This window comes from Leptopilina heterotoma, unplaced genomic scaffold, assembly GCF_015476425.1.
Source record: "Leptopilina heterotoma isolate Lh14 unplaced genomic scaffold, ASM1547642v1 Lhet_42, whole genome shotgun sequence".
Lineage (NCBI taxonomy): Eukaryota > Metazoa > Arthropoda > Insecta > Hymenoptera > Figitidae > Leptopilina > Leptopilina heterotoma.
Window position 1 is genome coordinate 109610 of NW_025111078.1, and position 17023 is coordinate 126632.

The following is a 17023-nucleotide window of genomic DNA, read 5'->3' on the forward strand; positions in this document are numbered from 1 at the left end:
TACGCAAACTTTCAAAAGAAATCACGAAGTTTGCATCAGCAAAACGTAAAACAAGAAAAAAAACTAACTGAATTCTTTCATCGCTGGATTCGCTGGTATTCAGTTGGTCGCCAAAAAAGAACAAAAAACAATTTCATTGTTAACAAAACATGGATAAACTTACCTAAAACAAAAGCACTGAATTGCAGAACCTTTTCCTATGCAGAAAATACTCTCTGAGAAAAATAACTCTAATCATAATGTCGATTGCCAAAAAATACACTCGATTCGTTAAATCTTTTTCATTAAACAACTACTTTCGGAAAATTATTCTTTAATCACTTCTTTTTCTTCTGAAAAAACGCTAAACACTTAAAATTTCAAAACGTTTCTTTAACAAACTGCAACAAACTGTAATGACTGTAATGAACTGTAACAATCGACCATCACATAGAGAGGAAACTCGACTAATGGCGATATTCGCGCGTCACGAGCGGCGATGAGCGCGGAACTAAATCGATATATCGAACCTAGCGCTTCGTTATGGTGGCAAATTTGAAAACTAATTTTCACCCCAAACGGAAGTCCCCCACCAGTTCACATTTTCAAACAACGCCGAAACGATCTCAACGCCATGGAATAGTGTCAATTTCCAAAAACAACAACTAGCGATAAGTAAATCCAAAAAATGTCTCTTGTTTGTTTTGGCGGGTCGTCAACATCAGTTATAACATAACCTCAAAAATAATTTGACATGTTTACAATCAGGATCAGAAGATAATTTACAAAATGACTAATTATAATACAATAACAGTTGTTCACGTTAAAAAATTAAGTACGTAATTTTCTCATTTCTCTCAATTTTTATTCTAAATGTAAATTCACACTTCTTTTTCAAAACATAACCTTAATTGAATATTTTGATTCTATATTTTCTTTTTTCTCGAAAAATTATAATTTACAATATAAGATTAAAAGTTTAATTAAAGAAAACTTTCTTTTAAAGATCATACAATAGAGGAAATAAGACTGAGAGCTTTGGATAATATTATTTCCAAATTTAATCTCGGTTTTGGTTGTGATTGCGATGCTGTCAAAAAGGAATTGCTCGTTAAACTTATTAATTGGTTTTCATTTGAAATTGTTCCCTGTCCGGAGAAAGTACTCGATTTATTGCTTAAATTAATAAAGGTTCGTATGAAATTAAATTTTTATTTAATTAATAAAAGAAATTAAATTATTACAGTCCAAAAATTATAGTATAAATAAACTTTTTTCTAAACAAAAAAATGTTTTATAAATTTCTATATTTTGATTATTTTTTGTAAAATAAACTATCCGTTTTCTAAACAGAAAATTGTTTTAAAATTTCTATTTTTATATTATTTTTTGTAAAATAAACTACAGGTTATTTTCTAAACAAAAAAATGTTTTATACGGTTTTTTTTTAATATTTCGTTAGACAAGCGGTTCGAGTTATTTAAACGCTTTCGGAAAATTACGATTTCAAAATGAACTTCAAACACTGAGAAAGAAAATTGGTGGCAAATGGCAGGAGAAATTAAATGAAATCGAAGAAACAGTGGTGAATTTAAAGGAAGATACATTGGATTCAACTCTTAATGTTACAAAGGTATTTTTTTTATTTTAAACTCCAAAAAAAATTAATAAAGAAAGAAATTTTTGATTTTAAACTCCAAATAAAAATTAATAAAGAGTGAAATATTCTTTTAATTATCTGTTAAAATTGTAAAAAATTTAAAAGCACAATATTACAGATTCTTAAATAATTCTCGATTAAATAAACACGAAAGAATTTAATTTAAGAAAAATATTTTACTCCCATATTTCAAGTGAAATTTTTTAATTAAATTAAATTCTCTTCCTTTGATTTTTTGAATTATAGTTAATAATAAACTTTTTTTTTCAAAGGCACCAAATGGAGTAAATATTTATCGAAATGAATGTATAGATAGCAACGATTATCAGTATCGAAACGATGGACCAAAAATGCAAGAGCAATTTAATTCTATTCTCCCCTCGACGTTAGATAAGTACGAGAAACGAAAATTATTTCTTTTAGTAATTTAATTAAAATTGTATTAAAAATATTTCAATTCTCGTAAAGAATTTAATTAAATTCGTTCAAAATCATTTGAATTTTTGCAAAGAATTTAATCAAATTTTTCAAAATAATTAAATTCTTTTGAGAAATTTAATTAAAATAATATTAAAAAAAAATTGAATTCCCACGAAGAATTTTATTTAATTTTTCGAGAACAATAAATAATTATAATTAATTTAGTTTAATTCTTTAATAATTCAATTTTTAAAAAAAATTTCATCTGAAATTATTCCAAAATGTAAATTAATATTGAAAATAAAATAATAATAATAAAATAATAAAATAATAATTTGAAAATAAGAAAGTTTTTTTGATACTTTTTTTGCTATTAATATGAAATATTTGTTTGTGAATTTTAATTTAATAATTAATTTTTTTTCATTTCAAAATCAGTTCAGTGCCATTTGATTTGACTCTACAATGCGGAAGTGGAACGATTGTTTCGAAAAAAATTGAAGGCGGTATAAAGTGGTTGGTGATGCCCTGGCAACCGTTGGTTCCTTCGGACAAAGGAGTTTTGTCCGCTGTTGAGGACACACTCGCAAACACTCTCGAGACAAATCTTATTTTACACACTTGTCAATTTATCACAAACGTTATGCTACAAGATTTTCCCGCCGAAGTTTTTCTTCAAAGACCGTCAATAGTTTTGGTAAATTATCGTCAAGAAAAAATTATTCTTTTAATAAAAAAATCTACAACTGTAGGTCTTTTTTTTACGTTGCTTTTTGATTCCAAAATAATTACAAAAAGCAAATATTGTAAAATGAATAATAATTATTTATAATTAATTAGAACGAATAGTAAATATTTTAATTATTTAATTTTCGTTTGACAGTGAAATTAATTATAAAATAGAAAAATGTTTCTATCACTTTGTATTTTCTTAGTTAAATAAATCTAATTATTTTTATTTAATTTCAGGTGCTGCATGCTTTGCTCAACTCGAGCGATATCGACACTAATGCTAATTTAAAAGACGTGATACTGGTGGTTTTAAAGGCCTTGCATAAATTAACGAGATCCCTTAGATTTAGAATTTATTATTACTGCGATCCCTGCGTTGCAAATAGAAAGCAAAAGGTAAATTTTCAATTTCTTAGTTTCCATTTACTAATTAATATTAATTAATAACTGATTTTCGGAAAATTATTTATTAAAAATAATCAATTTAGAGATGAAGTTTGATTAAAAATTCTAGAAACAATATTTTAATAATTTATCTGCAATTATAATAATAAATTACTTTGTAGAAATTTAATGGATAATAATTGTAATTCTATAATGAAAATAATAATAATAATTTACTTTCAATATAGGAATTATCGAGAAACTTAGAGAGTAATAATTACGCTTCCTCCGAGGACAGAGACAGTCCGGATGGAGGTTTATTGGAAGCCAATTATCAAGTTTATCAATCAGCCGTGAGTTTTTAATTCTCTAAATTTACCAAAATTTTACTACAATTTTTGTATTTTCAACTTTACTTTATTTTTTATTTTTCTAAATTTTTTTATTCTTAACATTTTCTATTTTTAATATTTTTAACATTTTTTTATTTTTTACTTTTTAATATTTTTAATATTTATAACATTCTTTTATTTTGAATATTTTTTTTACAAAGAAAATCAGAAATTTTACAAAAATTAGAAGTAATTTTGTTTTTTTATTTTTGTTCTTTTAAATTGTAAAATATTTCCAAATTTTTTAGCGAACGAGTGACAGAAGTCAGTCGACGTTCTTTTTAAATAGTAAAATATTTTCCAATTATTTCAGGGAACGAGTGACAGAAGTCGGAAGTAATTTATACTTTCGACTTAAAAAATAATAAAAATAGTAAAATATTTTCTCCAATATTGTTTCAGGGAACGAGCGACAGAAGTCAGAGTGTAATTGGAAATGTTGACGATTCAGTTTTGCAACTACAACAAATGTTAATCCCGACATATTGCGTGGAATCGTTTATGAGAGTAATTTCACTATTGAGTCTACCGGACGATCCAAAACGACCATTAAAAATTAATAAACAAATAACTGATTTAAGCTATGAATTAGTTCAACTATTGACGTTGAGCGTAATGCCAAATATTTGGCTATGCAACGATGGTGTTGCTTTGAAATTACAGGAAGAACTCAAGGAAATGTTGAAATTATTGAGTGAGGTTGTCGATTATTTTGGCAATTACAGCAGCGTTGATCACTGTCGTATCACTTATTTACATTTAATCACAATTGTCACGAAACTATTGAGTAATATCGTTCCACTTGAATTGGCCGACGTTATTTTACCAAAAGAATTGAAATTAACAATTTGCGTCGCCTGCATGGACGCGTCTATTTATTTGATGTATCCTTCGTTGCATGTTTTGTTGCAAGATTACGCGAGGGTAAGAAAATAATATTAATTTAATAAATAAGAAAATAATATTAAAATTTAATAAATATTTGAATTTATCTTTCAGTCGTCTTAGTTTTAAATATAAAACTCAATGTTTTATATTTTCTTTTATATTTTATTTTATATTTTTATATTTCAATTTTACTAAAGAAATTTATTTTTCAATTAAGAAAATTGTAAATAAACAGGATAATTAATTATTCCTAATTATTAGTAAATAATGTTTCTTTTTCGATTTTTCAGCAATTTTGTGGCAATGAAGAAGTGGAGTGCGTTAAATTATTGGACGAAACTCGACAAATTATCAAGTCAATGAAGGCCGCATTGTTGTTGTTAAAAAATTCTCCCGATGAGAGAAATGCAGAAACTCTAAAAATGATATACGCCTCAAAATTGAGTCTTTCCTATCACAAGAATTTGAGACTCATTAAAGTCATTGTTTCCTTTCTACAACGAATAAAAGAGTAAGTGATTTTTGCCTCCAAATTTATTAAATTTATTACTCTATTTTTCTTTTTTAAATAAAATAAAAATGAAAAATTGTCTACAATAATTGCAAAAATTTAATTTAATTAATGATTTTTAATTGCAACTACAAATTATTGTAAATTTTTTTTAGATATAAACTCGATTCGGAGGAGCGGAAAATTGTGACAAAATTAACGGCTGGCTTATTTGCTTACGGAGATTTGGAAATTCAATGCGCCATGTACGAAGAATGCCACTCGACTGTTGTCTCAATTTTAGGCGTAGAATTCACAAGAGACAAACGATCTTGGGAGATTTTGGGGTTTTTATTCGAACCAACAATCGTGACAGAAATAATTTGTCACGGTGTAACGCACGAAAATAAAAAGGTATTTTCAAAAATTATAATTTTTTATAATTATATGAATTTTCCCAGAATTTTTCACGAAACAATTGTGAATTCATTAGTAATTAGTAATAATTATAATTATAATAATTAATTATTTGAAAAAAATATGATTAATTAATTAGATTTTGTTTAAAACTTTTTATGCAAAATTTGTGCAGTTATTTAAATAAAATTAACTGAGGAATTATTCTTTTAGATCAGAAACATGGCAGAGGAAATGTTGCTGTACATTTTAAAGGGAAAAATACAAATTGGTGAGACAGGTTGGATGAAAATTTTAGAATCCATCCTTCCTGTTCTGCCTCTTTTGCAATGTTTCTCAAACACTGATTCCTCGCTCGGACAATGTGTTTTAAAAATGCTCGATCCCGATGTTTCCAATGATATTCAACTTCCTTATATTGAGGTAAAAATCTTTTAAAATTTTCAATCCAAAATAAAATTTCAATTCTCATAAAGAATTTAATTAAAATTTTCCAAAAAAAAAATTGAATTTAAAAAGAATTTTATTAAAATTCTTTAAAATAATTAAATTCCTGAAAAAAATTTGATAAATTTTGAAAATAATTAAAATTATGATAGGAATTTATTTGAAAAGTTTCAAAAATAATTGAAATTTTTCGAGGAATTTAATAAGAATTATAAGGAAAATATTTCAATTCTCATAAAGAATTTAATTATATTTTTTTTAAATTCGTGAATTTTTGCGAAGTAGTTAATCAAATATTTAAAAAGTATTAAATTTTTTTGAGAAATTTTTATTCAAATTGTCTTGAAAATAATTGAATTCTTGCGAAGAATTTTATTAAAGTTTTTGAAAACAATAATTTTAATTAGTAAATTAAGTAATTATTGAATTCTTTTTTGTTAAATACTTTCTTTTTTCATTTTAAACACTTTTTTCAATTCGATTTCAAAAAAATTAATCTAAAGATGAGATTTTTTTTAATTTACTGGATTTTTTTCAGGTTTTAAAGGGAAATTTGAGACTTCTTTTTGCTTCTGATCCAGAAGTAAGGGAGGAGGCAGTTTGTCGATTAATTTGGTTGCTTGGTAAAGAAAATGGTTCCATGCAAAAATTACCGAAATTATCATCTTTGCATGGATTGCCATTGAATTCTCTTTGTATTTTCGAACGGATTGTTCCCTTCAAACGACCCGATGGCAGTTATCAAGTAATTAATACCCACTTTCTTTCCTTTTCTCCCTTTATTTTTAAAATTTTGCTAATATTTTCTATTTTTATTTATTTCTAAAAATATTTTCTATTATTTTCAAATTTCTAAAACTATTTACCATTATTTTTAATTTCCAAAAATATTTCCTATTTTAAATTTCTAATAATATTTCCTATTATTTTAAATATTCTGAAAGTATTCTCAATTTTCTTTTTTTTAATTTTCTAAAAATATTCTCCATTCTTTTTCTAAATTTTCTATTTTTGTTTCTAATTTTTCTATTTAATAATTAATTTCTTATTTCTAAAATTTTTTATTTTTATTCTAAATTGAGAAATTTTGATTTAATTTGAATTTTCTTTCTAATTATTCCAGAGAAGCAGTTTATTTTCTGTTCTTGAAATGCTAAAAACTTCAAATGTTGAGCCAAAAATAAGAAAATCGGCTTTAATTCAAGTCAGTGTTATGATGACCGATGTTTCTTTACACAAACTTTTCGTCGCCGAGAATGGTCTACAAATAATATTGGAGATATTTTCAAGTGCTTTGGTAATTGAAAAAACATAATTCTTTCACAGTCCTTAAATTTCTTTCAATAATCTTTCTTTCTTTCCTTTTGAGAAATTATTAAATAAAATTTAAAAACTTTTTTTTTCTCAGGTCGAAAAGGATTATTACAATTATCCAGATTCTGTGATACCAATTCTGACAATTTTACGATTAATTTGCGCCTCTGAATCTTCAATTCGTCGTGAATTATCGACTAGAATTGATTTGTATTTCAATATCCTTCGAAGTGAGTATAAAGTATTTGCCAAAAAAAAAAAAGAAAATAAGATTTTTTTCTTCTCTTTTTTTCTCTCTATTCTTCGATTTTTGTTTTTATTTCCTTTGTGTTGAAATTAATCCAAAAGTATTTTATTTTTCAGGTTTATTTCTCTTTCCCAATAACGAATCAGTGAAAATTGACGCATCTCAACTTTTGTGTCTTCTCATCTACAATGAATTTATTATAAGATTGGGCGAAAAGTACATCGATAAAAATAATCCACTGAATATTTCTCTGCCTCATTTAATAGCAAAGCAAATGAAACTTCCATTTTTGTGTAAAAATCATTGGAAGTCGAGTGTTCATCGAAGATCTGATGTCGCTGGTATGGAAAAAAAATTTATCTTCTCTCCTCAAAATGATTAAAATTATTTTTTGTTATTTTCTAATATTTATTTCTTCTTTTTTATTATTTACAATTTGTTATTCTCGACTTTTTATTTGTTATTTATTTATTATTTGTAATTATTTATTATTTTCTATTTATTTAAAAATTAACGTGACTATTTTTTATTAGTTAATTATTACTTCTCAAAATAAGAATGATTCAACTTTGAAAATTAATTTTCAGTTCTTCATGGCAGCAATAATTTGGCGATCAGTTTCGTGCGAATATTCTGGGCCTGGGAATATAATGGAGGGAGGAAAATCTTATGGAAATCATGGGAGGACGTGAACGATCGCGATATTGCGGAAAAATTAATGATTCGCGAATTTGAATTCACATCATTGCAATTTAGTTGCGCATTTTTTCAATCTCAACAACAATTGCGTAATATTCAAAATTCCACAACTCACGACGGAGTTTCCTCTGCACTCGATTATTTAACAATGTAATAATTTTAATTATTTACCAAAAAAAACAAATTTTAATTTAAATTCAATTTAAATTTAATTTAAATTCAATTTAAATTTAATTTAAATTTAATTTTTAATTTTTAATATTTTCCTTTGAATTATTTTACTAATCTCGCTTGAAATTTTCGTTTCCAGGTACATGAGATTGTATCACATGATGACTTACGAAAATTTAGAAGACATCAGCGAATTATCCTGGGGACAGTCGTTCGAACGTTTTCTACTTTCCCACCCATCGAGTCGTGAGGATTGCGAACTATTTGTGAATGTTTTAAATTTCCTCTACGTCTACGTTAATCAAATTAAAAATGGTATCTTTTTAATTTTTAAAAATCTACATATTTATAAAAGCAGTATTTTAATTGAAAAATATTTCTCTCAATTTCAAAGAGATTAATTTACGTTTTTTTTTCTCTGAGAGAAAAAATATTTAAATAAGAAAATTCTTCTACAGGAAAAACTGGATGGTTATGTAAAATAATGAAGAATATGACAAAATCATTGTCTGATTTATTGAGGAGTTTAGACACTGCCAATCAAGATGTTCATCAATCTGTTTTACGATTAGCGAGATCGTGTTCGGCGAGCGAGGAATATGCAATTGAGGAGGATGAATCACAGGACTCGTGGATTAATTTCATTGAACTTGTCGTTTCTAATTTGTGTTTTGGCGATCAACAGCATTTTTACAATTTGGGTAAATTTTTGCAGGAGGAAGCCAAAAATTTCGTTCTTTAGTTTTCAAATGAAAATTATATTTATTTTTTCTCTTTTTTCTTTGCAGCTTATCTCGATTGGCTTTTGACTTGTTTAACGTATTTAATTGGCAAATGCCAGTGGCACGGTCATAAGAAAGTTCTCATAAATCTCGGAAATGCACTAATTGAACTTATCATTTCATTCCATGGTGCGGGGACTGTCAGTTTTATGGGACTCTCGATTACCAGAAATTCGATAATTTGCCTCAATCATTTACTGCATCAGATGCAAATTAATTTGACGAAAAGTGTGAGTCTTTACAAAATATTAATTTTTATTTGGCAATTGAAATTTTGTCAATTATAATTTTGGAAATTATAATTTTATTTGGAAATTATAATTTTGTCAGTTATAATTTTGGAAATTATAATTTTACTTGGCAATTATAATTTTGGAAATTATAATTTTGGAAACTATAATTTTATTTGGAAATTATAATTTTATTTGGAAACTATAATTTTATTTGGAAATTATAATTTGATTTAAAAATTACAATTTTATTTGGAAACAATAATTTTATTTGGAAATTACAATGTTTTCGTTTTGTAATTTTTATAATCTGCAATTTAAATTTTGGTTGTTCTTTTTTTCAGTCTTGGACGACTTTTTGGTATGAGGAGGGAAGATCATTGAGTTGGTTGCCAATGTTGTGGAAAAATAGAGATCCATTAGTGCGCGCGTCAGCATTTCAATTACTCGCTGGTTTAATTAGTGGAATGCATACAGCTTCGCAACTTTTAAATGCCGTTGTTCTTGCTCCAAGTGAATTATGTCATTCTCTCATTTATTGCATAACAAATCAAAAAGAATGCTGCATCGTTAAAGAGGAAGCGTGCATTGCATTGAGTAATTTGATTAAAAATTGCAATACCTCCGCTTATCAATATGTGAGTAAATTCGTAATTTGAAAATCGAAACCTTCAAATTAACAGAATAATAAATATGTTAATTTATGCGTCAATTTTTTATATTATTATTTTCATTATTATTATTACTATTTATACTTTTATTATTTTTTCCTATTATTTATTTATTAAAAATTCACGGGTTTTTAATGCTTTTTTTCAATAATATTATGAAACTTATGATTTTAATAATAAAAAGTATTAATTTTTTTTCCCCATTTCAGGTGGATTCTTTAAAACCAAACGCGATAATTATTTACATTGAGCAAAGTAATTTTTACTATGAAATAAGTGCTCTCTGCTCAAATTGCTACGTTCGCTCTTCTTTAGATCCTGAATCGTTAAATTTTGAAGAAAATGAAAATGAAATTTCAAAAACTCAATCGGCCGAAACTTCGAGTATTTCATTGGTACCGAGAGCCATTTCCTATCTCTATAATTGTCCAGAAGATCTACAAATTCGTGAGTATTTGGAAAATATAATTTTAATTCCTTGGATAAAAAAAATTCAAATATAAATTTTTTACAAACAAAATAAATAATAAAACAAAATAAATTTTTCAATTATTAGTTAAATTCTATTAAATATTGGAAATTTAAATAAATGCCATTAAAATAAATTAAATGCTATTAAAATAAATAATTGAATAAAAAAAATTATAATAATAGAAGAAGATAAGAAGAATTAAGAAGATGAGAATTAAATTAAATAATAGCTAATAAAATAGAATTAATAATAATAATTAATAATATTAATAAAATAATTCAATAAAATTAATTATATTAACAGTTTCTTTGAAAGACTCGGAAATAATGGAAGAAGAGAATTATCCTCACTTTGTGGCAACACCGTCTCTAATTTCTTCTCTTTGCAATTTATTAAATAGTTTAATAATTGTTGGAGAACATGAAGTAATACAACAAATTTACGAACATTCAATGGACAAGTATTTATTCAGGTAAAAAAAAAGGTCAAATTATTTTAATTTAAAATATGAAATTGGCAGTTAATTAAAATTCTATTTTCGGTTTTTTTTCTAAATAATATTATTATTGCTAATTTCATAATAATAATATTAATGAATAATTAATATATAAATAATTTCAATACAATTTTAATAAAATTTAACGAAGAGATTTTCTAGAATTTTTTTAAATTTGTAGATTTTGAAAATATTTGAAATACAGAGAAAAATTATTTTCAAATTTTTTAATAAAATTCTCCGTAAGAATTCAATGCATTTCAATGTATATTAATTTTGAAAATTCAAAAGAAATTTTATAATTATTTACAAAGTTATTAATTTTTTTTTCTTTCAGTTGCTTTAAGGAAATTCCGCAAAATATCGAATGTAAAAAAAGTTTGGAAAATTATTGCGATATTTTGGAAATGTACACGAGTCTTTGTACAGTTTTGACGAATTGCATCACTCACAGCAATGAATTTGCATCGGTTGTTTCATATTCACCAGATTCGATTTATTTGCTCCTCTCATTTCTCGACAAGAAACTTTATTGTACGTATATTTATTTAAAATATTAAATTAATTTTATTTAATTATTTTACTATTAAATTAGAATTTATTAAGATATTTATTTAATGCGATATAATTTATTAAGATAACAATTTTTTAAGATTTAATTTACTAAGACAATAATTTATTTATTTTATAAAAAATATAATTTTTACTTTAAAATTAAATACTTTTTAATAATTTATTAAGTTAGTAAAATAAAGAAAAATTTCTTTCCAGACACAGTAAGTCCAAGATTAATTTATCTACGAAATCGATTTTGGATAGAAGTCTACAATTTCCTCGCCGTTCTCTCCCTCACCGAAAATCAACATCTCGAAACAATACAAACGGCATTAGAATTATATAATCCGGAAATAATTATCAATTCAATTTACGAGGCAATGAAAAATTCAGCGTCAGAATTGCAAATGAGTGCAATTGGATGTCTCGCATTTTTATTGTCGCAAGAATTACAGAAAGACATTAAAAAGGGGAGTTTCTCATTGAAGGATGTACTTGACACAAGTAACACGTCATTGGCAATTAAAAACAATGATAATTACACAATGCAACAAGTTTTATCCAATGTCAATAAACTTTCGATAAGAAATTCAAATTTACACGGTAGAAAATCGAATGAAGAGGAAAAAATTCCAATCGGCAATAATAAAACTATGACAATTGGTTCTGAAATATGTAAAATACTTTTACATTTATTTATTGCGCACAGCTATGCAAAAACAAAGAAGGCCGATAAACAATCAAGGGACAAGGATCTCATTGTTGGAGCACTGACGAATTTACTCTGCGTTTCGGATGAGGCAAAAAATGTCGCAATTGAGGAAAATTTACTCGAAACTTCCCTCATGATGCTTAAGGAATTGTACGTGAAACTTAATCTTCAACCGTTTGAATTGTACAGAAGTCAGACTGATCGTGAAAAGAAGGTAGAATTTTTTTTTAATTTAGAAATTAATTTACGAACTTTTCGTTCTTTTTCAATCAAATTACGAACTTTACGGACCTTTTTTAAAAAAAAACTGACTTTTACGAACTTTAAGCAAATTTACCGACCTTTACGGAATTTCAGCACCTAGTTTGCACCTAGTTTGCCTTGCAATTTCTAATTTTGTCTAAAAATTTTCTTTTTTTCACCAGGTTCATCCTCTTTTACATGAAGTGAATGCTATTTTTGTATTATTAATGAATTTCATGTACAAGAGCATTCAGGTTAAGGAAATATTCGCGAAAGCTGGTTTAGCTGACGTTTTACATAAATTATGGGCCTGGATTGCTCTACACAAAAGCGTTTTAATATCAGGCTTGAAACTGATTGCTACTTTTACTACCGATTGCCCTGAAGGTGAATTTTTCAACGATTTTTACTCGTATTTTCTTCTTAATCATTATTTTATTTCAGCTTAAATAATTTTCGGATTTTTTCAATTTCTTTCAATTATTTTAAAATTATTTCAATCTCTTTTCAATCTTTTTTTTTAATTGTCCATTTTTATTCGTATTTTCTTCTTAATCATTATTTCATTTCAGCTTAAATAATTTTCCGATTTTTTCAATTTCTTTCAATCTTTTTCAATCTTTTTCAATTTTTTTCAATCTTTTTTCAATATTTTTTGAATTGTCAATTTTTTGTTTAATAATTTTCTCAATTACTTTAAATAATAAGAAACAATTTTGTTTTCTCTTGAGAAAATTTTGTATTTAATAGGAGTGGCTTTAAAAAAAAATCGATTTTTTAAGTCGTTTTTAAATAAATCCCTCTTTATAATAATTTTTTTTTCTAAAAAATATGTTTTATATGTTTTTTTTAAAATAATATTTTTTAGCCGCTCAATCTTTGCCATTGACGACGACATTACCGGGAACGGGACTTCGAAAAACGCCAAATACCGTTGCTTTGATTCATGTTATCATTCATTTGGTTTGCAAGGAAATTGAAAAGGCAGGTCAATTGTTTGAGAACGAAAAATTGCATTTTGCTTTTCATGCGCTGAGAAATTCGGTTCACAATCACGAGTGTCGAGTTGCGATTTCAAAGGTAATGGATTGCTTCTATTTTAATTTTATTTTAAAATTAAATGAAAATCTAATTCAATTAATTGAAATAATTAAATTAATTGGAAATAAATTATCTGAAATAATTAAATTTTTTCGAAAAAAATTAATTGAAATAATTAAATTTACTAGAAATAAATTAATTGAAATAATTAAATTAATGAAAATTAAATGAATTTAAATAATTGAATCAAATAAGATTAAATTTAAATAAAATTTTAAAAAAATATATAATTACAATTAAAATTAAAAATTAAAAGAATTTAAAAATTTTCTAAATATTAATTTTTATATTTTTAACCTTTGTGACGATTTTTTGTACAAATAAATTTTAAGTGATTAATTCCCACGATTTTATTTTTCAGAGCAACCTTTTGCAATTTTTCATGAAAATTCATCCGGCGAGTACAAAAAGAGTGAAACCGTGGCCTTTAGTTGAAATCTACTGTCTTGAATTTCTTATTGACTTTACATATTACGAGGAAGGACAATTGAGTGTTTCGAAAGTGAGAATTTTCTACTTTTTTCTCTTCTTTTTTTCTAAAATTAATTCCTCATTTCTTTTACTTTATTTTTAAAAAAAATTTTTTCAAATTTATTTTCTTGTTATTTTTTAGGATTTATTTATTTTTCGTATTTTACTTTTTAAAATTTCTTTATTTTTCTTATTTTACTTTTTAGAATTTATTTAATTTTCTTATTTCCCTTTTTTAGAATTTATATTTTTTTCTTACTTTATTTCTATTTTCAAAAATGTGAATAATTTACTTTAAAAAATTTATTTTCAGGCTGTTGATGGTTTGGATGTTCTTATACAATTGGCACGATGTTCCACTCCCTCGACACGGATTTTATCATTGTCAACCCTCAGAAATGTGGCGTTTAATGTAACGAATCGACCACGACTTTTAACATCAGGTATTAAAAAAAAAAAAATAAAATAAAGAATAAACAAGTAAAATAAATAAATAAAAAATAAAATACAAATGAGAAATAAAATAAATGAATAAAAAATCAAATATAAAAAAAGAATAAAACAGAAGAAAATTATTAAAGCAAAAAGTTGCAAGGAAAAATGTTTTTAACTCAAAAAGTAAATTAGAGAAATAGAAAACAGTAAAAATATTCGATCAAGAATATTAATCGTAATAATAAAAAATACTTAAAATATTAATTACGAAAAAATCATTTAAATTAATTAATTGTAATCAATAATTAATTATGAATATTAATATTAAGATAATTCTTATTTTACAGTCGACTTTATAAATCTCCTTCACACAACATTCAAAACTGGCTCAACTGCCGAAATTGGAGTCGTTGGCTCAATGCTATGGTCCCTAATTAGTAACAATCAAAAGGGAAAATTGATAGCTCGAAGTACGGGATTCGCTCAGAGTATTCAGGAAGTACTCGGCAAATTAACACTGATAACAGTGCCTGAAGAAAATCAAGAGAAAGATTTAATAAAAATGCTACAGTACATAATACAGATTTTAAGTCCCGGCGAAAATAAAAACGATCCCAGCTAATACATTTTTTGCCCACAGAGAAACGAATCAAAAAAAAATTTCCAATACATATGTATTAAAATTTTTTAAAGATTTTAAAAAAATTTTCAATACTTATGTATTAAAAATTTCTTTTTCTGTAAATACATTTCTGTACTCAGGTTCAAGTTTAAATTATTCTACGATGCCTTAATTATTGTGAAACGAAATGAAAATGAGAAAATATTAAGAAAAAGGGTGCGATTGTACTTTTTCTATCTATTAATTGACTTTACGATAGTTGTGAGTGCAAAAGAAAATGTCAAATGATTTTTTTAAACGAACGTGAAAATGTGAAATTATATTTTGATGATGGATGTTAAATTTTAGATAGTAACGAATTTTAAAAGAGCGACTGATTATTTTTTAAACTATTTTATAATTAATTAACGCTTGTATTTTAATACAAAACATTTTTTTAATATTTAAAATAATAAAATGCGAAAATTCAGCAAACTGCGATTAATTGTCAAGAATTCTAATAGGAAACCTTCAATTTTTTCTATTTCGACAATAATTTATTTTTAAATAATTCTTCAAGAACTATCATAAAATTATTACTTAGAAATTAATATTTCAATTATTTTTGAATTGAAAAAAAATAATTCTGAGAAATTCAATTATTTCGAAAAATTTAAATAAAATTGTTTTAAAAATTCTATTATTAAAAAAAAATTGTTGACAAAATTCTTTACAAGATTTAGTTAATAAAATTTCCAATACAATTCTTCTTAAAAATTCAATTATTTTCACAAATAATACATTTTTCATGGGAATTCAATTATTTGAAAAAATTTGAATAAAATTCTTCGCAAGAAATCAATTATTTTCATAAATAATAAAATTTTTCTCCAGAATTCAATTATTTAAAAAAAATTTGATAAAATGCTTTATAAATTTCAAAAATTATAATAAAATTGATCGAAGAATACAATTATTTTCGTAAAATATTTCCGATGGAATTTAATTTTTTTTTTGAAAAAGTTTTAAAAAATTCTGAGAAATTTAATTATTATTTTAAAAAAATTTGAAAATAAAATTCTTCACAAGAAATTAATTATTTTCATAAATAATAATAATTTTCTCTGGAATTCAATTATTTTCACAAATAAAATTCTTCACAAGAATTCAATTCTTTAATAAAATTTTTAATAAAATTCGTTTCAAGAATTCAATTATTTTTATAAATAACAAAAGCTTATCGCAGAATTTTAATTATTTTTTATACAATTTTAAATAAAATGATAGAAAATTGCATTTATTCTAAATTTTTTTTTTAAATTCGTCGAAAGAATTATTTTAATATTTTTCTCCACTAAATTAATAGAACTGGCTAAAGTTGAATCGACGAAGAAAATATGATAAGATTCCACAGGTTTATTTATTTTTGCAGTTAAATGTCCTCGTGGAAGGAATTTTCCTTAGCAAAACAGGAAAACTGATTTAATTATCTAATTACTTTCTTGAATCTTAACAAATAAACTTGTATACTTTCATCGTTAGATTTTTCTTTAGAAATAACTGCGCAATAAATGAACACTATGCCGATCGTATTAAAAATTCATAAAAACATCTTTCAAACTATTCAAATTATAAAACTTAGAAATTTATGCTCATTACGTTTCATTCAAATTTAATTTTTCACTGTTCGTCGAAAAGAAAGAAAAAATTAAGGGTGAGTTATTGAAAAAAATTTAGAAACTTAAGACACTAAAAATTCTCAAATAGATTTTACTTAACTTTTTTAACTCGATCTCTTGTTTCTTCTTTTTTAAAAAGTTAAATATTTACCTAGATATTTAAAATATTTATTTAAATAAATAAGAAAATTAAATATTTACCTAGATATTAAAAATATTTGTTTAAATAAATTTTTAAATATCTAGGTAAATATTTAATTTTTAAAAAGAAGAGAAAAAAGATTTATACTATTTATTAGATAATAACTGATTAAAATATTGAATATTTATTGAAA

At 24.7% G+C, this 17023-nt stretch overlaps 1 protein-coding gene and 1 long non-coding RNA gene across 2 annotated transcripts in view; one reads left to right on the forward strand and one right to left on the reverse strand.

The window, feature by feature from the left end:
- LOC122506510 overlaps nt 1-17023 on the reverse strand; it is a 128867-nt gene that overhangs the window by 82919 nt on the left and 28925 nt on the right. The gene's annotated exons all lie outside the window — the stretch shown is intronic.
- On the forward strand, nt 679-15505 carry LOC122506501 (rotatin). The gene is made up of 29 exons (XM_043618727.1): nt 679-814; nt 986-1170; nt 1442-1612; nt 1912-2033; nt 2498-2756; nt 3029-3187; nt 3424-3528; nt 3970-4491; nt 4746-4966; nt 5122-5359; nt 5576-5785; nt 6348-6554; nt 6933-7106; nt 7218-7353; nt 7487-7711; nt 7958-8219; nt 8380-8555; nt 8699-8941; nt 9029-9252; nt 9597-9890; nt 10133-10370; nt 10699-10867; nt 11229-11425; nt 11663-12372; nt 12584-12788; nt 13270-13481; nt 13864-14004; nt 14287-14416; nt 14756-15505. The coding sequence occupies exons 1-29, from the start codon at nt 769-771 to the stop codon at nt 15028-15030; spliced, it is 6456 nt and encodes a 2151-aa protein (XP_043474662.1). The 5' UTR covers nt 679-768; the 3' UTR covers nt 15031-15505.

Excerpts from the sequence above, each read along its gene's own strand:
- LOC122506501 (XM_043618727.1), top strand. The coding sequence starts at position 769 with ATGACTAATTATAATACAATAACAGTTGTTCACGTTAAAAAATTAA. Across the intron at positions 6,555-6,932 it reads GACCCGATGGCAGTTATCAA|AGAAGCAGTTTATTTTCTGT; the intron begins GTAATTAATACC and ends TAATTATTCCAG. Across the intron at positions 13,482-13,863 it reads GTCGAGTTGCGATTTCAAAG|AGCAACCTTTTGCAATTTTT; the intron begins GTAATGGATTGC and ends TTTATTTTTCAG.